Source organism: Rattus rattus, chromosome 9, assembly GCF_011064425.1.
Source record: "Rattus rattus isolate New Zealand chromosome 9, Rrattus_CSIRO_v1, whole genome shotgun sequence".
Taxonomy (NCBI): Eukaryota; Metazoa; Chordata; class Mammalia; order Rodentia; family Muridae; genus Rattus; species Rattus rattus.
Window position 1 is genome coordinate 29,200,944 of NC_046162.1, and position 25,396 is coordinate 29,226,339.

Here is a 25,396-nt window from a genome sequence, read left to right on the forward strand (position 1 = left end):
GTTGAATGTGGGACATTAAACAATGATGGTTGGATCCCTAGACATTTGGATGACAGCATCCAACAGAGTTCTCCATATATTTGGTAGGTGATCTTTGTTTAAGTGGAGTAATGGACTTTCATAGATTAGCTATTGAAGTCTTCTAACTTCTAAGTTAAGTTAACATGAAAAATAAAAAAGAAACCAGTAGTAGAAATAGCTTGGTACCATTGGATCTGGCCCTATTTATTTAGGCCCACGTCTATATTAGTACTCTCTAGTATTACATAATATCAAGGAAATGGGACCAGGGAGGCAAGGGCATAGATGTATTAGCAGTGTTGTTCATTGACCTTTTTGGTTTGTGACTTAGAAAATTCTAGAAGACATAGCTTGTATGCAGTGTGGCTACAGACATTTGGGGCGAGGAAGCCAACAACAGGAAGAACTAAAATTTGCTTTGGTTGGAGTGTTGGAGATGGGAAGGGAGTGGTCAGTCTGGGAAAATGGGTGATTTTAGAACGTCCATTTAAGCCTGACTTCCCAGTTAAAATTGCACCATACTCTGTCCAAACCTGCATCAAAGCTCTCTTAGCCTGCTATGTGCTTCCTTGTTTGTTTCCCCTCTGTTCATTTATGCAGGTAGGAGTGGATTCTATGATTTTTATGTTTTGTAAACAAATATTTATATCTTAGATAGATGCAAGCTACATGAGACTACAGAATCATATGTATTCTGTTGAAGACAGTAAATAAATATATGAAATGAGTAAATTTTTAGTATTATATGACAATTTACTCTAGTGAGTTGAATACCTCGTAATTTTATAAATATATGATTTCAAAGTTATTATAAGAATATTACCATTTTTTTTTCTTTTCCTTTTTTTTTTTTTCGAGCTGGGGACCGAACCCAGGGCCTTGAGCTTCCTGGGCAAGCGCCCTACTGCTGAGCTAAATCCCCAACCCCAGAATATTACCATTTTACCCAGTTTCTTTCTTTCTTTTTTTTTTTTTCCCAGAGCTGGGGACCGAACCCAGGACCTTGCGCTCTCTAGGCAAGCGCTCTACTGCTGAGCTAAATCCCCAACCCCAGAATATTACCATTTTTAAGACTTGATGTTATTGTTTTTAATTGTATGTGTGTGTGATGATGTGTGTATGTGGTGATGTGTGTGTGTGTGTGTGTGTGTGTGTGTGTGTGTGTGTGTGTGTGTGTGTGAACAGAGGTGTCTGAGGAATATTTGGGTCTTCTCCGTTTCCAACAGTGACAGTTGTTGTGAGCTCCTCAATGTGGGTGCTTGGAAACTCGGCCAGGTTTTCTGTAAAAGCAGTTGGTGCTCTTGACCAATGAGCCATTGTAGTGGCCTAATGTTACTATTCTTAGTGAGAGAAGTGTTTGTTCATACTCCCTCAGCCTCAGTCTATGAGTGCTAACAGTGGAACTAAAACGAACATTTTCAAAACCCCTGTCTTTGACCTTTGACAATATGCTTAAAAGCAGTGTTTCACATTCTTCTCATGCTATCTTGCTAACACTTGTAGGATGTCATACAGGTGAGGGCGGGTACAGGATAGAACGAGGCCTGTCATTGGATGAGAAGGAAGGATGGGTGGGAGAAAAGTTTGAGGGAAGAGGAGGAGACTGGAACAGGAGGAGGAGGTGGAGAGAAGCCGCAGAGAAAACGTGGAGGCTGACTTTAAGATTCCACTCTGTATTTACAGGTCATTATGAATATTCTTAAGGGATGGATGTGTACAGGGCTTTGTATGATTAGGTGGGCAATTACATCTTATCAGAGGTTATCAGAGGTTATCAGAGGTTATCAGAGGTTGGATCAGAGGTTATTGTGTTGTGTGTTCTTTCATGTGGCGATTTGTGTTTGGGAGAGTGTGTGGCGGCAGAGACACTGGGCTGCCAGGGAATTGGGATGTATATTTCTGACATGGTGAAGCCTGCCTTGGGAACTGGGTGGGTAGAGAGATTGTTGTCAGGCTCAGACCGAGGCCATCGGCAGTGTTATATGGGATGGAGCAAAGTGGGTGAGAGGCTTTTCTGACTGAGATTAAGATATCCACCAGATATCTTGGGGCATTGTGGTGCCGGATCTAGAGTGGGTAAAAGACAGCCTTTTATTTTTTATAATTTTACAACAACAGATGAACATCTTCAAAACCCGTCTTTGACCTGTATGGGACAACATGGTTACAAACAATGTTTCACATTCTCCTCATTCCATCTTGCTAATACTGAACTTGGTTGAGGCTTAGGGACCAACCACTCTGGCTACTGAGCAGGAACAACCCACAGTCAACCAGAGGGCAAGTGCACCCCCATTAGAAGGCTGCTCCTTGTTTAGGGTTCTGTGAAGGGAGCACACTCTTCTCTCTGCCTTCAACTTTTCTCTGTTTATGTCTTACTTGTGCTGAGACCAGGAGTGAGGCTGAAGGCTATATGGGGGAAGGACCAGGAAAGAGGAGTGTTTAGGAGGACAGGAGGCTCCGGCAGAGAGGCCTATGTGATTCAGACAGTTAGGATGAGAGACCTTCTCAGATACAGCGTGGTGAGAGCCACAGCCAGTCAGAGTGTCTCCTCATTGTCCTGCAGGTCACCATCATGATGCCCCCTCGAGTCCTCATTTCAGGTCTCCTACTCCTTCTCTCAGGTAAGTCAGGGGTGAGCAGAGGGATACCTGGGTGGATGGAGGTTCAGACAAATACTTTCCCTGGGGGTGGAATCACAGGTTATATAGTGAGTAAAGAACCAGGGTGAAACTGTAGCCCCAAAGAAATTTCTAAACCTACCTGAATTAAAAAATAAGATCCATAAGGTGCCAGGTAAGGGGCTAATGCACGTACTTGTATGTAATATTCAAGTACGGATGAGTACATGTATGTATCTGTTATGGTCAACACATGTGGGCTGCAGAAAGGATATGAAAGGGCAAACTAACCTCCATTTGGCCCACATGCCATTTAAAAGAATCCCTTACCTTCAATTATTCAATTAAAACATGCTAACTGAAAACACTCTGTATATAGGGGAAAAGAGTCAATTAAATATGTATGTGTGTGTGTATGTATGTATGTATGTATGTATGTATGTATGTATGTATGCATGTATATTGAGACTGGGTCCAAGATAATCTTGGCTGTTCCCAGACAAGGTAGATAGCTGAGAATGACCTGAAACTTCTGATCCTCTTGTCTCTATCTTTCAAGAGTTGAGATTATAGGCGTGGGCCTCTATAGCTGGTACACGTTCTAAATTTTACAATCTAATCTCTAGGAAATGGGACTGAGGAAGGTCATTGGTTCTTAGCACATGTTTCTTAGAGTTTTGTATAATGATATGTATATGTTGGTGATTCTGAAAAAATATTAGGCAAAAATCATGTCACAAGTGTCGTAGCGAGAAGTACATACCCGTCACACACTCATTTTATTGAGCAAGGCATGTGCTTTCTTTTTTTCTTGGATTTTATGTATTTACACTTCAAGTGTCATCCCCTTTGGCCCTCTCCCATCTTCCCTCATCCTTCCTCCTGCTTCTATGAGGATGCTCCCACCCACCCATTCCCGCCTCAACACCCTGGCATTCCCGTACACTGGGGAAACGAGCCTTCACAGGACCAAGGGATTCTCCTCCTATTGATGTTAGACACTGCCATCCTTTGCTACATATGCGACTGGAGTCCTGGGTCCCTCCATGTTAGTGGTTAGTGGTAACCTCTTTGGTTAATGGTTTAGTCCCTGGAGCTCTGGGGGGTCTGGTTGGTTGATATTGTTGTTCTTCCTATGGGGTTGCAAACCCTTTCAGCTCCTTTAGTCCTTTCTCTAACTCCTCCACTGGGGTCTCCATACTCAGTCTGACGGTTAGCTGCAAGCATCCTCATCTGTATCAGTAAGGCGATGGCAGAGCCTCTCTGGAGACATCCATATCAGGATCCTGTCAGCAAGCACTTCTTGGCATCAGCAATAGTGGCTGGATTTGGTATCTGCATATGGGATGGATCCCAGGTGGGGCAGTCTCTGGGTGACCTTTCCTTCAGTCCCTGCTCCACTCTTTGTCCCTGTATTCCCTCCTGTGAGTATTTTGTTCCCCCTTCTAAGAAGGACTGAAGCACCCACATTTTGGTCTTCCTTCTTTTTGAGCTTCAAATGACCTGTGAATTGTTCCTTGGGTATTCCAAGCTTTTGGTCTAATATTCACTTATAAGTGAAGGCACGTGTTTTCTAGACCATGTTCCAGATGCAAAGGCTAGACACAGGCAAAGCCAGAATGTGAGTGACCACCCAGTGGTCCCATAGCTCACTGTTTTATGTTGTTTGCTTATTGATTTCTTCCTGTGCTGGGATCCAACCCAGGGGCTGCTATGGGCTAGGCGAGCATGGCATCCTTGAGCTGTATCATCAGCCCTCATATTTCCCTCATGTGGAAGCAACTGGTAATAGGGAATTCTGTCCATCCTCTCGACAGATGCATATTAAAGTTGTTGCACTAGGTTTAAAATTTGCATGACTTAATTCTTGGTTTAATATTCTGATTTTGTGGACATTATGAGTGCTGTTCAGTTTCTGGAATGTTACCAACACATAAGAAGGGGAATCCGTGTTCAGGTGCTGTTTTTGCTTTTGCTTTGTTTTTGTTTGGGATCAGTTTTGAGGATCCCAAAGTCTCAGCCCTCCTGAAGGTTTTATAAAACCCATTCTGAGCTTGGCCTAGTGGTGCACAATTTTATCCCAGAACTGGGGAGGTAGAGGCAGGCAGATGTCCATGAATCCAGGCAGCCTGTTGTACACACACAGTTCTAAATACTGAGGTCAGTGAATACTGAGGTCATGGTGAGAACTTGTCTAAAAAATCAACAACAACAAAAACAAAACCAAAACAAAACAAAAACACCAACAAAAACCATGTGAAGAAACAGAAGCCATTCTGAAAATTGATGTTGAAGTTAGTAAAGTTCTACCTTTTCACCAACAATGCTGAACAGACAGACATACAGACAGACAGACAGACAGACAGACAAACCCTGGGCTTTTTATATAGCGGAGGAGGCTGAAGAGTTAATGATTTCATTTCAATAGCATTGAGGGGACGGCTAGGGTTGGTTTGAGATAGGGTCTTATAAGCCCAGGTTGGTCTTTACTTCACCTTCAAAGGTCAACTTTTTCAGGAAGCCATCTTTGGGCACAGTGTCTGGGAGAGCAGTTTTAAAATGTTTTAAATTAAAAATTTGAGCCACTGTCAGTGAAGATGCTTATAGTCCCAGTTCTCAGGAGTCTGAGGCCAGAGGTTATTAAGCACAATACAGCCTTGGCTACTGAGCAAGTCTCTGTCTATAAACAATTCAAGAAGTCCATCATGCCTTTAATCCTAGCAGTCAGAATTAGGCAGATGTCTGCCAATTCCCCACTAGCCTAATCTATATAGAGAGTTCTAGGCCTGAAAGAACTATATGTTGAGATCTGTCTAAGAAAAGGGGAGAAAGAAAGGGACATAAATAAATACAAAAAGAATTAAGTAGCTATAATTAGATTATAATACATTGCAGAAAATTGTTTTATCCACATATATATCCATTATATAATCACATGGAAGGATTAGCTAACAGACATTTATTTATAGTAAAAATGCTAAGCTATCAAAAGTCTCCAAATAAAAATGTATAAAAGGGGCTCATAGAGACGTGCATCCTGTGTCAGGTTTAATCCACAGTTGAGCCAGAAAGAAAAAAATGGGAAAGAAATAAAGAAGGAAAATAATTGTAGAAAAACGTAGCTCACTCTCCGTTCCTTCCTCTTTACCCACAGCTGCTGTGGATTCCTTCCCGGAAGTGCATGGAGTGGTGGGTCAGCCTGTCACATTGCCATGTATGTATCCAGTGTCTAATGAATTAGAGTCCGTGTGCTGGGGCCGAGGCGAATGTGCTTCTGATACGTGTGGACAAACACTTGTCTGGACTGATGGAAACCAAATCTATCAGACAAGCAGTCGTTACCAGATCAACGCGCAGCTTCTTCAAGGAAATGCATCCTTGACCATCGAGGACACCTATGAGAGTGACAGCGGTCTCTACTGCTGCCGAGTGGAAATGAAGGGATGGGATGGTGTGCAGACACTGACCACCTCACTGCAGGTTCAACCAGGTAAGCTCGCCTGTGAACCGGATCCACTGTTCGCTAATACTTTGTTCTTTTCCCCTAACAAGGAAACAATGGCCCTTATAAATATGCTTGTGGTTTAACGTTTGCTTTTTATTACTTTTAATGACATAATCTCATGTATCTCAGGGTGACCTCTGATAGCCGTGTCCTCCCGGTTATCCTGCCTCTAACTTTCTAGTACTGAGAATACAAGTAAGTTCCACCACACCCAGATGTAAATGTCTTTAAGGCCATGAGCTAAGTCAGGATCCGTGTCCTCACTGTACTTGGGATAGTCCCGTTGGTTCATGAAACTGTGTTTACTTTTCCACCCTAAAGCACAGTCGGGGGAATATTTAAGCTGGCATGTCATGAACTGAAGGGTATATTTTGTCTCTGAGTCAAAACGCCGTTCTCAACACTATAAAAGCTCAACAGATCTACGCTGAGAAGCAGGCTATGCAGGGTGCGGCTGCGCAGACGAGCTGCCTTCCGCAGTGGTCAGCTGACCTTCTGAGCGCAGGCCACAGGTATAGGTGGGGAGTTCCACTCCCTGCCTGCCTGCCTTGGGTTTTGAAATAGTCCTCATATCCTATCACAAGATTATCCTGTTACCTACAAAAATGTTCACATGGGAAAGTGTTTTCCTTCAATACCTTTAAAACTTTGAGAAGTTCATGAAGACCCTACGTCTTAAATCATTAAAGTTTCCGTTTGGATGTGGACATCCTTGTCATAAAAGGAGTCAAATCATTAGGCTGTGCTTTCCTCTCATGCTTCTCCTTTACTAATGGCTTACAAAGACAGGAGAAGCCAATGGTACCTGCCTGTATTCTTTTCGAACTCAAACCATTATTTTGTAATTGCTCAGGCCTGTACTTTGCTTTCATTTATTTATTCATTCATTCATTCATTCTGTCATTCATTCTATCATTCATTTATTAACACAGGATAACACTGTATAGTAAGGCTGATCTGGGTGTCCATATGTAAATCAGCCTGGCCTCCCACAGACCCAACTGCCTGTGCTTTCTGAGTGACGGGATTAAAAGCCTATGTCCCCATGCAAAAGTGCTTGAGATTATTAATACTCAACTGTTATCAAGCTTAGAAACTCCTTCACTGGTCAGTGTTTAAAAGTCCTTTGTCTGATTCCTCACTGGGTCACAAGAGACGCTCTGCCTTATCCTTAACAATGAAGTCTACTTTTTCTTGTAATTCAGACATATCGTCTCAGGACGCTCATCAGCCCCTCTGCACTTCCCCATCTACCTGAGAGGGAAAAAAGGCCCCACAGCAAGGAAAGAAAAGCTCCTAAACTGATTCTTTCTTATGCTCTTACTGTGATCCTCTGATTAGATTTTTTTTTTTTTTGGCATGGTTGCTTTTTTCTCTAAAGATTTTTCTTTTGTTTTTTACTCTCCAGGGCAGGTTTTAGATTGTGCTCAACCCTCTGGCTCTATATTACTCATCCAGAAACTATAGTCTGGACAGGCCGTGCTTGTGACTCACTGGTGTGAATAGATTTATTGCAGCATAGCCAAGCCCACTTCTTGCCGTGTTGTCCCATTGACCTTCACACTGTTTGACAGGAATGCTTGACCCTAAACACCTACTTTTTGGTTTCTGAGGCCAAGACACTTATTACTAGCTGGTCCTCTAAGGGGAAGGGGATTGAGGGCCAGTGAAATGGCTTAGTGGGTAAAGGTGCCTGTGGCCAGGTTTGATTACGAGTTCAACGGTGAGAAACAACTATCTCAAGTTGACCTCTGACCTCAAAACTTTGCCCATGGAAAAGATCTTTACCAATCCTACAACAGATAGAGGCCTTATATCCAAAATATACAAAGAACTCAAGAAGTTAGACCGAGGGAGACAAATAACCCTATTAAAAAATGGGGTTCAGAGCTAAACAAAAGAATTCACAGCTGAGGAATGCCGAATGGCTGAAAACACCTAAAAGAAATGTTCAACATCTTTAGTCATAAGGGAAATGCAAATCAAAAACAACCCTGAGATTTCACCTCACACCAGTGAGAATGGCTAAGATCAAAAACTCAGGTGACAGCAGATGCTGGCGAGGATGCGGAGAAAGAGGAACACTCCTCCATTGTTGGTGGGGTTGCAGACTGGTATAACCATTCTGGAAATCAGTCTGGAGGTTCCTCAGAAAATTGGACATTGAACTGCCTGAGGATCCAGCTATACCTCTCTTGGGCATATACCCAAAAGATGGCCCAACATATAACAAAGACACATGCTCCACTATGTTCATCACAGCCTTATTTATAATAGCCAGAAGCAGGAAAGAACCCAGATGCCCTTCAACAGAGGAATGGATACAGAAAATGTGGTACATCTACACAATGGAATATTACTCAGCTATCAAAAACAATGACTTTATGAAATCCGTAGGCAAATGGTTGGAACTGGACAATATCATCCTGAGGTAACCCAATCACAGAAAAACACACATGGTATGCACTCATTGATAAGTGGCTATTAGCCCAAACGCTTGAATTACCCTAGATGCCTAGAACAAATGAAACTCAAGACGGATAATCAAAATGTGAATGCTTCACTCCTTCTTTGAAAGGGGAACAAGAATACCCTTGGCAGGGAATAGAGAGGCAAAGATTAAAACAGACACAGAAGGAACACCCATTCAGAGCCTGCCCCACATGTGGCCCATGCATATACAGCCATCCAATTAGACAAGATGGATGAAGCAAAGAAGTGCAGGCCGACAGGAGCCGGATGTAGATCGCTCCTGAGAGACACAGCCAGAATACAGCAAATACAGAGGCGAATGCCAGCAGCAAACCACTGAACTGAGAATAGGACCCCCGTTGAAGGAATCAGAGAAAGAACTGGAAGAGCTCAAGGGCTCGAGACCCTTATGAACAATGCCAAGCAACCAGAGCTTCCAGGGACTAAGCCACTACCTAAAGACTATACATGGACTGACCCTGGACTCTGACCTCATAGGTAGCAATGAATATCCTAGTAAGAGCACCAGTGGAAGGGAAGCCCTGGGTCCTGCTAAGACTGAACCCCAGTGAACTAGATTGTTGGGGGAGGGGCAGCAATGGGGGAGGATGGGGAGGGAACACCCATAAAGAAGGGGAGGGGGAGGGGATTAGGGGATGTTTGCCCGAAACCAGGAAAGGGAAGGGAATAACACTCGAAATGTAAATAAGAAATACTCAAGTTAATAAAAAAAAAAAAAAAAAAAACTTTGCCCATGGCAAATTCCAAACAAATAAACACACACACACACACACACACACACACACACACACACACACACACAGAGAAAGAGAGGAAACAGAAATAAATATAATTTTTAAAATTTGAAGGTGGGTCGAATTTTATCTACAGCTTCCTGTATGTAACAGGTGAACATTTTCTTTTCTTAATTTAATTTATTTATTTTTATTTTTTATTTTATTGGATACATTATTTATTTACATTTCATATGTTATCCCCTTTCCCAGTTTCCCCTCCAGAAGCATCCTATCCCACACCTCCCCCTGCTTCTACAAGGGTACTCCCCACCCACCCACTCCCTCCCACCTCCCAACCCTGGCATTCCCCTACACTGGGGATCAAGTGTTGCATAGGACCAAGGGCCTCTTCTCCCACTGATGCCCAACAAGGCCATCCTCTGCTACACATGCATCTGGAGCCATGGGTTGCTTCATATGTACTCTTTGGTTGGTGGTTTAGTCCCTGGGAGCTCTGGTTGGTTGGTATTGTTGTTCTTATGGGCTGTTAAGCCCCTTCAGCTCCTTCAGTGCAGTTCTCTGCCTCCTCCATTGGGGACCCCAGTCTCAGTTCAATGGTTGGCTGTGAGCATCCACCTCTGTATTTGTCAGGCTCTGGCAGAGTCTCTCAGGAGACAGCTATATCAGGCTCCTGTCAGCATGCACTTCTTGGCATCCGCAATAGTCTCTGGGTTTGGTGGCTGCATATGGGATGGATCCCCAGGTAGAGCAGTCTCTGGATGGCCTTTCCTTCAGTCTCTGCTCCATACTTTGTCTCCATATTTCCACCTATGAGCATTTTGTGCTTCTAAGAAGGACTGAAGCACCTACACTTCCTAAAACCCAACCATTAATGGACTAGGACTGGATTTTAAGGGCCAGCAATGTTATTGTTGTTTGAGCAATCCGATGGTATACATAGATTTCCTTGCCTCCTATTGGCCTGTGGAAACATCCACAAGGAGGACTCTGAAGAACTGAGTTAAAAACTGAGTTCGCAGGGGGCTCTAGTTTACAACTGTGATTTTAAAGCATGAAGATTTGTGGGAACAACAAGACAAAATAAATTTGTTCCAGGCAGCTACACACACACTATAGGACAATGAGGATATCTCAGGATTGACACAACACTTCAATACTTAGTTTTCGGTGCTTCAGAGGATAGGGTTCTTGGGTTCTCTTGGGAGAACAATGGTAAGTTACCACCTTTATTGAAAACTGAGATTTAGAAAAGAAGTGCCATTTTACATGTTCGTGTGACCTGCTGAGGTGCGACAAGTTGGATTTTGTTTTGTGAGACAGGATCTCAACTTGGCTGGCAGGGAGCTCATTAAACTAAACTTGCCTTGGAGTCATTGAGATTTTCTTGCCTCTGCCTCTAGTGTCAGTGTTGAATTAAATTTTTATCTTGCTTCCTTATCGAGAAGGTCTTACTTAAGGTTCAGACTACAATTGAGCCTGGACTGTAGATGTTGCCTAAACCTAGCCATTGCACTTTGGTTCCTTGAAGGGCTCTCTCAATGACTAAAATGTAAATAGTAATGTTGGAACTGAAGAGGGCCATGAGTTGCCTAACTTTATCCATGTTGGGCAATGGCAGCTTCAGAAGTCGTTGGGACTTCCATAGACCTGTGGTATTTCCACTCACTCTGTGGGTCCTGTGCATGTGCTTTGTCTGTGCATGATGTCTGTCATTTGATAGACTTAGAACTGTGTAATCATCTGATATGTGCTTTTTAATGAATACCATTTAATTGAGGGGTTCATGGTTAGGGTATAAGACATTTATTTATTGTAATTACTCAGCAGAACAAGAATCCTGTATTTGACATCCAGACTTTTGAAAGCACACAAAATATATAATCTGTTTCAAAAATAGATGGCTCAGAACACCCTGATATAGGAATGGAGTTCAGTGGCTCCCCTGCCATATCACGACCTAATCCTCACATTATAGAAGACATGGGACTTGTGGGTGATTTCTAAATTGTGATCCAGGTCGAGGTGCAGTGCCCTATGATAGACATCATGGCAGCACCACTCATACTGAGTAGAGGCATTCTGACCTTTGCATGTGGGTGTGGCCTTTGTGCACTTACCACCCTCAGCTCAAATGGAAGGACAGATAAGGTGGGACCTTAAACTCTTCCACAACTGAGATAAGCCTGCATTTACTTGTACTTGTACTTGTATGTTTTCACACACACACACACACACACACACACACACACACACACACACACACACACACATGAAAGAGAGAGGGAGAGGGGGGAGAGAGAGAGAGAGGGAGAGGAGAATTAAGATGTGCAACTGTCTTTCTCTCTCTCTGTTTTTTTTTTTTCTCAGAGCTGAGGACCGAACCCAGGGCCTTGCACTTGCCAGGCAAGCACTCTAGCTCTACCACTGAGCTAAATCCCCAACCCCACAACTGTTTTCTTGAAGAACAATTTAGTAAACTATTTAGTGTGATGCTCTGTGCACCTCTAATACCTATACTATTTAACTTTCAATTCATCATAGAAGATGGTGTGAATATGTGAATATGGGTAATGTCAGTAGTGAAAAATATCTAGCATCTTTGTAATTATGATTTGTTCTGATTCTTGTTGAGCAGTTGGGACTGAGACTGTGACATCTTCAAACCACCCTTGGAATAACCACACTGTAAGCATATCTCTTTCTGTGCTGATAATGAGATCCACTTGTCTCCTTTTCTGGAATCATGTTGCCTATAAATATGTGGTCAAATTAGTTTATAGACTTTTGTCTCAAAAGAAGTAGAAGTACAGAAAAAGGGTCAGGCATCGTGGTTTATGCCTTTATCTTAGAACTTAGGAAGCTGATATAAGAGATACCAAGTATGAGGACAGTCTGGACAAACAAAGCATCTTGGGTTATATTGTGAGAGCCTGTCTCAAAAATCCCGTTAAATATATGATAATAATTCCATGAAAAAGAGGAAAGGATTCAACTCTAAAATGGTTACTGGGAAGCAAGTTTGTTAAATATGTCCAATAAATGATATTGTACGAAACAATGGAGGGAGGTAGTAGCCCAGAGATTGACTGATTCTCTAAAGCTAAAAATTAGGTTAAAAAAAGAATGAGCTAACCAAAGGAGAATAAATTAACACGCCATATTTGTGTATCTAAGTGCAATATCAGAAACTACCATTCCATGTTGTAAGTACTATTAATTGAGCAGACTCGTGCAGGATTTAGCACAGTCCTGCATGACAGAGTTGAACCTGAACTCACACAGTTGTCTTTACCAGCATGAAGAAATAATTTAGAATTAAATTCAAAATGTACTAGGAAAATATGATAGAAAGTAAATGTTCCAGTGGGCAGGGCAGGCACTGCTGTGATCCACACACTCAGGAGGTGCAGGCAGGAGGATCACAAGTTCATCACATTGGCTACATAGTGAGTGATAGGCCTGCCTAGAATGCACGAGATCCTGTCTCAAAACCTACACACATTACTCCATACTCCCCACAGTGTTTGTCAAGAAGTAACTGAAAATACTTTACCCAAGAACCTTACTGAACATGTTGTTTGAGCATGTAGGGAGAGAGAGCGCATAGAGCTTAGCTAATGTGTCCATGGTCTCACTGACTAAACAGAGAAAGAAGCTGGGGCTGTGATCCACAGATGAGGCTTATAAAGGGGCAAAGACCTGATCTCATGGTCTGCTTCATGCAGTTAAATTTGTAGTATAATGGCTTCTTAAGGCTAGCAGATCAGTGCTGAGCTATGAAGTGACATTGGGTGGTGCCCAGCCTTCTCATGTTTATTCTCATAGGTGGCGATTCCCAGTCACCTTCATCAGGGTGAAGCACTTCTGTTTGATCACACAATGCTAACCAGGCTGTGTCCACGGGCAGCCTCTCCTGAGTGATTTTATATAGATGTAGATCCTGCCTGGCATAAGACTGTGGCTTTAGTTCCAATTATCAGGGAGCAGAGGCGTGTGCATTTCTGAGTTAGAGGCCAGCCTGGTCTACATGGAGGATTCCAGGTTTGCCGTGGTTACATAGTATGGCTACATACATGCTACATACCTGTTTTAAGTGAAAAAAATGTATAATCTCGAATTGCCTTTTATAAGACAGGTAGAATCCACGAAGACAGAGTGGACCTAGTAGCTGAGTCAATCTGTAACATCAGATTGTCGGCAATCTGATAGGAGGCATTGTTTTTCTCCATAGAGGAATAAGCTACTGGATATTAATTCTGATATCATCACTCTCAAGATATGCAACCATGATGTCATTTCAAACTACATGGGAAACCTTTTCATCCTCCTCTTAGACACTTTGAAGTTTGCATTGTCTAGAGTTCCACAGCTTGGTAACACCTCAGATTTCTGTTGGATTTTACTTGCATGCACTATTCTCTATTTTTTAAACACATGGTCTCTCTATAAAGCTCTGGATGTCCTAGAATTGTTACGTAGACCAGACTGTCTTGGAGCTCTCAGGTATTTCTCTGCATCCCAAGTGTTGGGAATCAAGGTGTGCACTACCTTCTACTTGAATATTCTATGATAGTCACTGGCAAAGGTGGGAAAAGTCTAGGTTGAGGTATGGGATGTGTTTTCTGCTTATCTTGGTTGGAGTCTCTTCAACTACTGATGTTTCCTTAGGAAGTGGTCCCTACGGAAACTCCCCTGAAGATCCCCATTAGGGGTCTCTGTATTGGAATCTCTGTGTCTGCCTTCTTGCTGATCCTTGCGAGCATCCCAACTGTCATACGTAAGTGACTTTATTGCAGTTCCCAATGTCAGGAATGGGTCTGGGTCTCCATGATCCCAAAAATCCAAGGAAATTTTGGTAGGGCAAAATATTTTACTCCTTCAGGAATGTCAGCCATTGACTATTCCAGACACCATACATTAGATCATTACTGACGTATTTCACGTGACTGGGCAGAAATTTGGGAATAAGAATATGCCTGTCAAAGGTCAGGATGGTTCCCCTAATATTTAGAACTTGGTTATTCATAAGGATTATTTAAGGTGGCCCTAGGGGTTGTTTATTCTCCCCGAGTGAGGATGGTTAATGGGAGTCTGTTTTTGACAGGAAGGAGGATGAGGAGTAGGTGGTAGCATTAGTGACACTTTCAATAGGGTCCCTAATGGAAGAGACCATTAGTAGAACCTTGTATCTCAGGTTGCTTGGAGAGTCCATGTTTAGCTTATTTTCCATCAAGCAATTTAAAATCCTAGATTTCTCCTTCTTTCCCACTTTGGTGAATAGCAGTTTACTGATGTCACTCTTGCGTGTTAGGAATGCTATGTGGGTGAATGCATGAAACTATGAAGAGAAGATACGTCCTGTAGGGCCCATGGATATCAGGGAACAGTTCAGTAAAAACAGACCCTTAATTAGAAGAAAATATCATTGGATGATTTTGGTGACATGTTCAATTTTCCTTTCAACTAACTCCTCCCAACTCCCCGCCCCTCCCACTTTAGAGTGCAGACACAGAAGAAAGAAGAGCCAAGAGAGGTAAGCTGACTTAGCCTGTGCCCGTTGATTCGGGACTTGCAGTCTTAAAGATTTCTCCTGGTTTCTTTCTTCCCGTTCTTTTCTCCTTCTCTTTCTCCCGCTCCCCTTCATTTCCCCCCTCTTTTTTTATTTACTTATTTCCAATTTATTTTTTTTATGTAATACGTTTTGGTCGTGTTCCTTCCCTTCTGCCATCTCCTCAATGCTACTTTCCTACCCGCCCAACATTACATTCTCTCTCCCTTTCAAAAGGGGGGGAGGGAGGAGAAAAATACAACCTACAAAAATACAAACATGAGGGGTTGGGGATTTAGATCAGTGGTAGAGCACTTGCCTAGCAAAAAGCGCAAGGCCCTGGGTTCAGTCCCCAGCTCCGAAAAAAAGAACCAAAAAAAAAAAAAATACAAACATGAGATCAAAATAATCCCCTGAAAACCATTGTCTGTCAGTTGTCACACTGCACCATCTGAGCTTTCTGACCCTATGTTGTTTCCATACCTGTACACATGGACCCAAGCAAAGAAAAGCTTTGTCCCAACTTCTTTGGAATTCTCAGCACAAGTTTTCTTCTTGTGGCTGAACGGAGATGGTTATTTCAGTTCCACATTTCAGTAGCAGTGATGGCCAGTGTAGAGATGACAAAATCCACCATGTCAAATCACTACCCATGACTTAAAGTCAGTTTCCTTCTATGATTTGCTCCTCTATGAGCTCTAGAAGCTCAAATCCCAACCCACTATGACTATCCACAGTAAAAACTCCTCCTATAGCTTATGGGAAAGGCTGAACCACAAACCCCAGAAGTTCTCTCTAGTAATCATTTCCTTTCCCTGTAGCGCCTAATGTTCTGTGCACGTGCTGTATGCAAGTGTGGGCCATGCATGTCGTCTTTGCAGTTGTTTCCAAGACAGCCAGCCCCTGTGGAAAGGCACTGTTTGTTATTCTACCCATTTCCCCACTCCATGTTAATGTTAGAGTATGCAGATGCTATGCAGATTTCAAAATCATTTCTATTTTCTTTAGCAAGAATTTATTTATTACTGTGGTGGGAGGAGTTGCTGGTGGCATGTATGTGTGTATAGACACAGGCTCCATGGCACTTGAGAAAGTTAGAGGACAACTTTGTGGAGCTGGTTCTCTCCTTCTACCTTTCTGAGTATTTCAGGAATGTAGCATGGGTCACCAGGCCCTCCAAATCCTTTACCAGGCCCTTCTAACTGTAGGGTCACAGTTATAAGCTGAAAATGACAGGAGACATCCAGTTCTTAGCTCAATTCCAAAATGTACATCCTGACTAGGTAACTCTGGAGTTAGATAACTGTCTTTTAAACTTTCCACTTTCGTGTTCTAGTACAAGACTACATCAATGTATGCCAATGCGAACTGTTTTTGTTTTACTATTTCTTAGTTTGTCTGATGCTTACTAAACAAATTTTTCTATGACTTACTGCCAGGTCTCTGTGTGGTACTATTCATTCACTGTTATGGTTTTGTGAATGGGGCCCTTCCAGTCCTGAATAATTCATGATTCATGCTGATTTCAAAATCATGCTGAATCATGAATGAAAAAAAATCTGCTCAGATCTGAAAAGTGACCTTCCTGCTCTTTTTCAGCAACTCTGAATGCGGCTCAGTTTCCTTCCATGTTTATCACAACGAAGCTTTTCAAAGTATAGCGCAACTCCCAGCTGAAGATGTAGTCTACGTCACTGAAGACAGTGCTCACCCAAGGGTTAAATCCCAGTTGCCCTTGGAGATGACAACATTCCAAACCTGCAGAAGGAAGTGATGGACTGTAACTGCGCTGAGAATTCTTTGAGCTGCAGGGCTGTTTTCTGTATCAGTTTATCTCAGGATCCCACTTCCTGGCAGTGGGGAGCATGGCCATAGTAATCCAGGAAATGGCCGTCTATCTTACTAAAAAGACGGGAGTATAAGTGTATGTACATGTGTGTGTGTGTGTGTGTGTGTGTGTGTGTGTGAATGTATTTAAATGTATATGTACATATATATGGCCTTCTATCTTACTAAAGTCATTAAAAGGACAGAAATATAAGTACATATATATATATGTATGTGTGTGTGTATATAAACATAAAATATTTAAATAAATATGTACATTTATATTTTTTAAAGTCTTATTTATTTATTTTATGTATATAAGTACACTGTAGCTGTCTTCACACACCAGAAGAGGGCATCGGATCTCATTACAGATGGTTGTGAGCCACCATGTGGTTGCTGGGATTTGAACTCAGGACCTCAGGAAGAGCAGTCAGTGCTCTTAACCACTGAGCCATCTCTCCAGCCCGTACATTTATATTTTTAAAAAGGAGGGAAAGAATTTAGATATAAAAATCTGGAAATGAAGAGCGCAAAGCTTAATTTAGAAGTACTTCATGATTATGTTTTATTGTAACTCAAAATGTCATTTTTCTTAACTTTCCCCAAGGGGCTTAAATCATGGGAGCTGCAGGTTTAATTTCTCTGGCAGATAAACAGGTGCCCATGCTTTCTAATGGCTCCTGAAACATGATACATTGTAATGTGGTCGACCTTAGGATAAGAATGTGTGTTTCTGGTCAGGAGAGACTACCATGGTGAGTATGGACCAGGCAGCATCTGGGAAGATAATGGGGCACAGGGTTGAGTTCGTTAGTGCTATTTCCACTGCACTTCTGCCTTGATGCTCAGTGTTCCTAGACTTACCCACTGAGGCATATAAGACATGGATAATTATCTTTTTAAATGAAATGATGGCCACATCTTACTTGCTAAATCCTGTGAATATTCAAAATTATTTTCAAGGCAGGGGACATTTTTCTGGAACGGGAAAGCCAAAAGTTTGTGTGATCACCCTTGGATGGAAGAGAAGGCAGAAACCCAGAAAACAGGCCTAGGCCCAAGTCACCAGGGTAGTTTATGTCTAATGTAGAACCGTAACACAAGGCTTTCTCACTCCAGTAAGATCTACGGGCGTGGTTTCCCAGGCAATGCGGTACACATCACCAATCCCAGCCTCTACCATGCAATATCAGCAGTCTACCCCGAGCTATACACCTCGCCCATGTTCTATAAATCTAAAACCAGGAGAAATGCACACACAGACACTCACAACAAACTTGCACAACCCAGAGATTCACAGTCTCGCCTGTGCCTGGGGAGATTGGTGTAAGAGAAAATTCAGACTGTGACTCCAGAGATGATAATGGTCCTGTTTTAAGGGTGGAGGCTGAACACTGATTGACATGACACTCTCCACGGGATGCTAATGATCAATCAGGGCTTTGAACCTCTGGTCTAGGCCTCTCCCTTCTGTAGACAGTGTCCTTGAGTTTAAAACATGTGGAAGTTGGGGTTGGGGATTTAGCTCAGTGGTAGAGCGCTTGCCTAGGAAGCGCAAGGCCCTGGGTTCGGTCCCCAGCTCCGGAAAAAAAAAAAAAAAAAAACCAAAAACATGTGGAAGCCACGCCGCTGACCTTTACATGTGAGAATTATTAATCCATGTCTTCCCATCCCACCCCAAGGCCTGCAGCTGGGGAAGTCAGACGTGAGAATCCTCTGTTCCCATGATATCATCACTGACAGGAGATGCTGGTTGACAATGAAGACATGGAAAGGTCTACTCACCTGGTTTAATGATGCTGAATTTCAGTTCTAATCTTTTATCATTCATTGGGCCAGGGAATTGTATCCTGCAGCAGTAAGTCCCAGGGTCAACTAGAGTCACATTCTCTATGGTCAGAGACATGTCTCTGTTGTAGAAATTCCCCTTTAGCTGGTATCTGCTGGATTTCTGATATGTCTTCTTTTTTTTAATGCTGAGCACCACGCCATACTGTGACCAAGGGCAGGGTTCCTTGTCCCAGCACAGAGGCACAAGTGTCTCAGAGATAGGTAGAGTGTAACTGCAGGGCAGATAGGCTTTCAGACTGTCCTCAACTACATAAGCATCTTCAATGATCCTATACAGAAAGGAAAGGAGGGAAAGATGGATGTTGGTCCATGTACTCCTGGGTCTCATGCCATGAACTTTCTAGTGTTAAGAAGTGGGTCTCATCACACCCAGACTAAATTACCCTGTCTTAAATACCCTTGATGGCCCATGGTTCCCTGTTCCATTCCTCCCTCGGGTTGTTCAGGCTCAGCTGCACACCAGCTGAGAAAGGATGAAGCAGAGTCCGGAGAGGATGGATCTTGGTCCCACTGTGTGCAGGAATTTCGGTGTCACATTCAGTGTTACAGCTCTCGGTATTCAGTGAGAGCTGAATTATTTATTCTTGGTGACCAGGGTTTATCTAAGCCTTGGAGACCGAGAAGGGGGTCATCTTAGGATGAATGCACACTAACTGAGACTTAAGGCCCTGGGAATGCCTCATTTGCAGGAAGATTCATTTCAGATGCTTGCTGGGCAGGTTCTCATCTGGAGAAATAGAGTTGAACCTGTGATTTCTCCAAGGACTAGGCAATAATCCTCAGGTAGGGGATTAAGGGTCAGGCTCCCCAAATAAGGTCAGGCAGAGAAGAGGAAGCCCCACTGAAAAAGGGAGTCCTCCATTTTGTGCCAAGCTCAGGGTGATGCCAAGTCTAAACTGCTAGCCTAATAGCAGCGTTTCTCAACAAGCACAGAACACCTTTTATGTGCTTGGGTGAAACTGAAATCACCTTTAATGCAAGACCAAAGCTAAGTCAGCATCCATGTCCTCACTGTTCTTGGGACAATCCTGATAGTCCATGAAACTGTGTTCATTTTTCTGTCTTAAAACACAGTGGTGGGGGCGGGGTTTGGGGATTTAGCTCAGCGGTAGAGCGCTTGCCTAGCAAGTGCAAGGCCCTGGGTTCGGTCCCCAGCTCCGGAAAAAAAGAAAAAGAAAAAAAAAAAAACACAGTGGGGAGCTTTATTGAAGCTAGGGTCTTGAATTAAGAGGGTCTCTATCTCTAAGTTACTGCCTTATGCCATTGAAAATACCTGTTTGTTTGTTTGACAGGATTTCTCTTAGTAGCCCGCTGTCTCCCTTAGTAGACCAGATTGGCCTCAGACTCAGAGATCCACCTGGCACCATTTCCCACGTGCTGAGATCAAGGGCATGAACTACCACACCCATTCTCAACATTGCAAAACTGTCACAGTTCTACCCAGAAAAGCAAGCAGGCAATACAAGGTGTGACCTTCTGAGCACAGGTGACCTGTACAGGTGGAGAGTTCTACTTCCTGTCTGCCTGCCTTGGGCTTTTGAATAAGTCCTCACATTATGTCACAAGATTACCCTTTTACATACAAAAATGGCCACATGGGATGGTGTTTCTCTTTCAACACATGTTCAGTGATTACTAGTGAGAAGTTCATGAAAACCCTAGGTTTTTTTTTTTAAATTTTTATTAAATATATTTCTTTACATACATTTCAAACATACATTATTCCTCTTGCTGGTTTCCTGTTCATAAATCCCAATCCCCTTCCCTCCCCTCCCCCCATACGGGTATTCCCCTATACATCCCCCTTACTGCCCCCCCATATTCCCCTGCACTGGGTATCCAACCTTGGCAGGACCAAGGGCTTCCCCTTCCATTGGTGCCCCAACAAGGCTATTCTCTGCTACATATGCAGTTGGAGCCCAGGGTCAGTCCATGTATAGTCTTTCTGTAGTGGTTTAGTCCCTGGAAGCTCTGTTTGGTTGGCATTGTTGTTCTTATGGGGTTGCAAGTTCCTTCAACTCTTTCAATCCTTCCTCTAATTTCCCCCACGGGGTCCTATTCTCAGGGCAGTGGTTTGCTGCTAGAATTGACCTCTGTATTGGACATGCTCTGGATGTGTCTCTGAGGAGACATCTATATCTGATCCCTTTCAGCATGAACTTTTTAGCTTCATCAATCTTATCTAGTTTTGGTGACTGTATATTTACGGACCACATGTGGGGCAGGCTCTGAATGGCTGTTCCTTCAGTTGCTGCTCTAAACTTTGCTTCCATATCACCTCCTATGGATATTTCCCCCCTTTTAAGAAGGAGTGGGAGCATCTGCATTTTGGTCATCCTTCTTCTTGAGCTTCCTGTGGTCTGTGGATTGCATCTTGGGTAATTCGAGCTCTTTAAATCATTAATGGTTTCCCTTTGGATGTGGACGTCCTTGTCATAAAGGTATAAGGGGTCTGTGGTTCTTGAAGAATGATACCCTAGATGCAAATAGTATGCAACGGCAAAGAGATTTATTCTGTAGAGAACCTGCATGCAGGGGCCTACCATACACCAAGATGGAAGACAGAGGGGTGGACTTCGCAGGGTCAATTTAAGCCCTGTTAGAGTAATAGTGGGAGACTTATCTTTCTTTCCCTTGATTTGTTGGCTCTAGCTCTAGGGGTAGATGCCTTTGTGATTGGTTAAGGCTCTGGGGGATTTTGGGAACGTTCGCTGATTAACTATATTTGGCTCAAGCTAGGTGGTAGGGCAGCTTCTACAGCTCCTGATTCGCTACCCATGAAGATGGTTCAGGCAAGGTGGTGGGGCAGCTTCCTGATTGGCTGCTGGTAAGGGGTGGGTTTCCCTGGAATTCACTTGTTTTTTTTTTTTTTTTTTTTTTCGGAGCTGGGGACCGAACCCAGGGCCTTGCGCTTCCTAGGCAAGCGCTCACCACTGAGCTAAATCCCAACCCCTTGGAATTCACTTGTTTTGGACTTTTCCAGTTGTGAGAAACAGAAACTTCGGCCTAGTCCCCCAAACTGTCAGATTGCAGCCTGTATGGAGTCACTCTGGCTCTGGCTAAATCTGTCCTCTCAAAGGAGTAGAGTCATGAGGATGTGCCTTCTTCTGGTGATATTTCCTTATCTCCTTTACTAAGAGTCAACACTGACAATAGAAACCAATACTAACTTGTCCCTATTTTCTAAATTCAGAACAGCATTTTGTAATTGTCCAGTCTTGTGTAGTTGTTACTTGCTTTTTTATTTATCTACTTGATTTTGAGGCTGAATCTCACTGTGTGGTGTGAATGGCCATGATCTCTCTCCGAGTAGATCAGACTGCCTGAAAACCCAGTAATCAACTGCCTCTGTCCTTTGACCAATGGGAACAAAAGTCTGTGTCACCACGCACAGCTGCTTGAAATCATTAATAGTGCGCTGTTACCAAGCTTAGAAATTCTTTCACAGGTCAGTGTTTAAAAGGCCTCTGTCTGGCTCGTCACTGGGTCCACAAGAGACGCTCGGTCTTGTCCTTAACAATCAGTCTGTATAATTCCTCAAGACTTAAGCACACTGAGCTGACTCCTCAGCTGTCCCAGGACCCCCATCAGCTCCTCTGCACTTTCCCATCCACCTGGGAGATAAAATGTCCCGGAGCAAGGAAAGAGAGGCTCCCGAGAGGGTGGTTTCTTTTCTGGCTTTTGCTCCCATTATGATTAGGGTTGTTGGTTTCAGTTGTTTTCTTTTGGTTTGGTTTTGGGTTTATTTTTGTTGTTGTTGTTGTTGTTGTTTTTGTTTTTTGCATGCTTGCTTTTTTTTTTTTTCTCCACCAAATTTTTACTGTTCAGGGAGGGTTTGAATTGTTTTCATGCCTCTGTTCATATATTATACCGGACGGGCAATCTAATCATTTTGAATCTAAACGTGTGAATAGTTTGTATCTAATAGTGTGAATAGACTTACCTTAGCACACCCACACCTACTCCCTGCTGTGTTGTCCTCACTGACTTTCACACTGATTGACAGGAGTGCTTGCCCCTCAACACCTAGTTCTTGGTTCCTGAACCCAATAGACTTATTACTTAGCTGGTCCTTTAAGGGAAAGGGGAATGGGGAAAGCGAGAAGGCTCAGTGGGAACAGGGGCCTGTGGCCAAGCTAGATTACCTGAGTTCAATTCTTGCAAGTTAGTTGCTAGAAGGTGAGAACCAACTCTCTCAAGTTGACCTCTGACCTCAATGCTTTGTCCATGAAAAATTATGCACACATATAGGCAAAGTGGGGAAGGGGAGAAGAAAGAGAGAAAGAAATGAAATTAAGTGAATAAATACAATTTTTATAAATCTTAAAGTGGGTTGAACTCTACCTCCATTAGCTTCCTGCAGGTAACAGGTGAACACATTTCCTTGTCTTTTTCCTGGAGAAAACATCTAGATTTGAATTACATCACGTCCATTAAAGAGAAGAGTGTTCGGAGGAGCTGATCCAGGTTCCTGGGTTTTATTTTGTAGTTAGCAGAGCCAGGATTGAATGACGCTGTTTCTGGGGAACCATGACAGCTGGCAGAGCAGTGTGTGTGTTCTCCTGCTGGAGTCCTCACTGACTTTTTTCCAGGCAGTTTCCTGTTAACTCCAGTCAAGGATCTGTGTGCACCCTCAGCCCATCAGTAGGGTGTTTGTATTCAAACGGCACTTCTGATTTTCCTGATTTGTGAATTACAGGTTGAACCTGTCTTGCATTTCTTCAAGATCTAAAACCTCTTGGGCATTGCTTTGAAAGAAACACCTAGAAAACTCAATGCCATCATCAGTGGTTTATAAATGTACATGTAAGCTATGCATATGAACTGTATGCATATGAAAGCTACAAGTATCCATATTTAAACCTGAGTACCATCTGTAAGCCATACATAAATTAAGAATTTTCTTCAGAAATACAGAATTATGAAGATTCCTCATACCAGAATTTTGGGATAAGTAATATTCACCATGTTTCTCTTATTTTGGAAAAAACATGGAAGACTGTGTCTACTCTCTATCTAAAAGTACTAGTTCTTTGCATTGGGCTTTGCATGGGATCTTTCATGGGCCAACTAGGGCAGTTAGCCTTCCTCTGTGATGCAGCACTGTGTGGTGTGTTCTCCTGGGACTGACTTTGTTGAATATGCTGAGCCTCTAATCTGTGGGAGAAGTCAGTCACTTACCAAGGAAAGGTAAAAAATAACTCCAGACTTATACCTTCTCTATCTTACATAGACGTTGAGAGAGATGTAACTATCTGACTCCTGTCATTTATAAAGCGTTTTCATAGGAACCTGGGCTGGGTTCTCAGCTCTGTGTTGTCAGAACACCTACCTCTGTCTATTCTGCCTCCCACTCCCACATCCTCATTGGTCACCGACAAAGAACAGAAGTTCAGGAGAGGAGCCGCTGCCTGGGGACAGCCTCTCACTGCTGTGCTATGGCTATGGTAGGTGTAGCAGACGACGCTTCTTTCTTCTTGTTTGACTGCTCCTTGTTTTCATATTGATTTCTAAATCCAGGAGTTTCAACAAGTCCTTCAAGGAGACTTGCAATTTCAAGTAGATTCAACCCGATCAATATAACTGGACCTACTCCAAGGAAACCCAGAACTATTTAACTCGCCGTAGAAACTGGTGTGAATATATGTAGTCTCCGTAGTGAACATCTAACCTGTTTATAATGACAATTTCATTCTTGTTTAGCAGCTTGGACCACCACTGTGACATTGTCACATCACCCTTGGAATAATCACACTGTAAGCCTATCCCTTTGTGTGTTAATAGTGAGATTCATTTGTCTAATGTCCTGCAATCTCGTCACCTTTAGATATTTTGTCAAATTAGTTCACAGACTTTTGTGTCAAAAAAAGAAAGAACTAGAGGTATAAAAGTGACTTTGATTCACCTTATGTAATTGCCACCTCGGAGGCTTCCTATTGAATACGCTCACCCTTTCTAGTTCTTTCTGAATTTTGGCCAAGTTGTTTAACTCAGCTATTCTGGCCCAAATTCCTCTCGAGCTGACGGATTCAATTCAATTGCTCAGCCTAACTCTTGCAATCTGTTCTGATCTTCTGGCTTCTTCTCCTTCTCTGGCTTGCTCCGTTGTCAGCTGGGTCTAGCTTCTTCTCTTTGCAACCCATCTCCGTAAAACTATCCCTGTAAAAAGTGCCTGTTAACTCCATGAACTCAACTGTCACGAACTCTACTCCCGCTGCATCCCCTCTCAACTCACCGACTCAACTGAACTGACTAGAACCCAGAGATCTGCATGCCTGTCTCCTGAGTGCTGGGATTAAAGGAGAGTAAAAGCAAACCTGGGCCGAAGCTTCTCTTTATCTGAAACTTGCTCTATACCAGGCTGGGCCTCAACTCAGAGATCCCCTTGCCTCTGCCTCTTGGTATTAAAAGTGTGTCTATGTTGCAGTTGGAACACACAGACTATAAGGTGTTTGGATGGGATCCCTTGCCAGAATAGCCATGTGGCTTGATTGAAACTCCTCTACATAGAAGAAAAAAAACGAGTCAAACATAGTTGTTCATGCTTTCATCTTAGGACTGGGGAAGCTGAAACCAAACTTGATACCAAATTTGAGGTTATCAGGACATCTTGGGTTAAACAGTGCGAATCAGACTCAAAAACAAACAAACAAATAAAAAATCATTAAATATATGATAAAAAAATCCATTAAAAAGAAGAAAATATTTTGACACCAAAAAGGGCGTTAGGAAGTTTATTTTGATGGGGCAAGTTTGTTAATTGTATACAATTAATGATATTTTATAAAAC

The 25,396-nt window shown here is 42.8% G+C and overlaps 1 protein-coding gene across 1 annotated transcript; it reads left to right on the top strand.

The window, feature by feature from the left end:
- Positions 1 to 2,596: 2,596 nt before the first annotated feature.
- Positions 2,597 to 17,034, top strand: LOC116908729 (hepatitis A virus cellular receptor 1 homolog). The gene is made up of 6 exons (XM_032912072.1): positions 2,597 to 2,645; positions 5,797 to 6,132; positions 12,013 to 12,062; positions 14,046 to 14,154; positions 14,877 to 14,910; positions 16,525 to 17,034. The coding sequence occupies exons 1-6, from the start codon at positions 2,597 to 2,599 to the stop codon at positions 16,697 to 16,699; spliced, it is 753 nt and encodes a 250-aa protein (XP_032767963.1). The 3' UTR covers positions 16,700 to 17,034.
- The last annotated feature ends 8,362 nt before the right edge of the window (positions 17,035 to 25,396 follow it).

Coding starts and splice junctions, on each gene's coding strand:
- LOC116908729 (XM_032912072.1), top strand. CDS start 2,597: ATGATGCCCCCTCGAGTCCTCATTTCAGGTCTCCTACTCCTTCTCTCA. Junction 2,646..5,796: donor TCTCCTACTCCTTCTCTCAG/GTAAGTCAGGGG, acceptor CTTTACCCACAG/CTGCTGTGGATTCCTTCCCG. Junction 14,911..16,524: donor AGAAAGAAGAGCCAAGAGAG/GTAAGCTGACTT, acceptor GCTCTTTTTCAG/CAACTCTGAATGCGGCTCAG.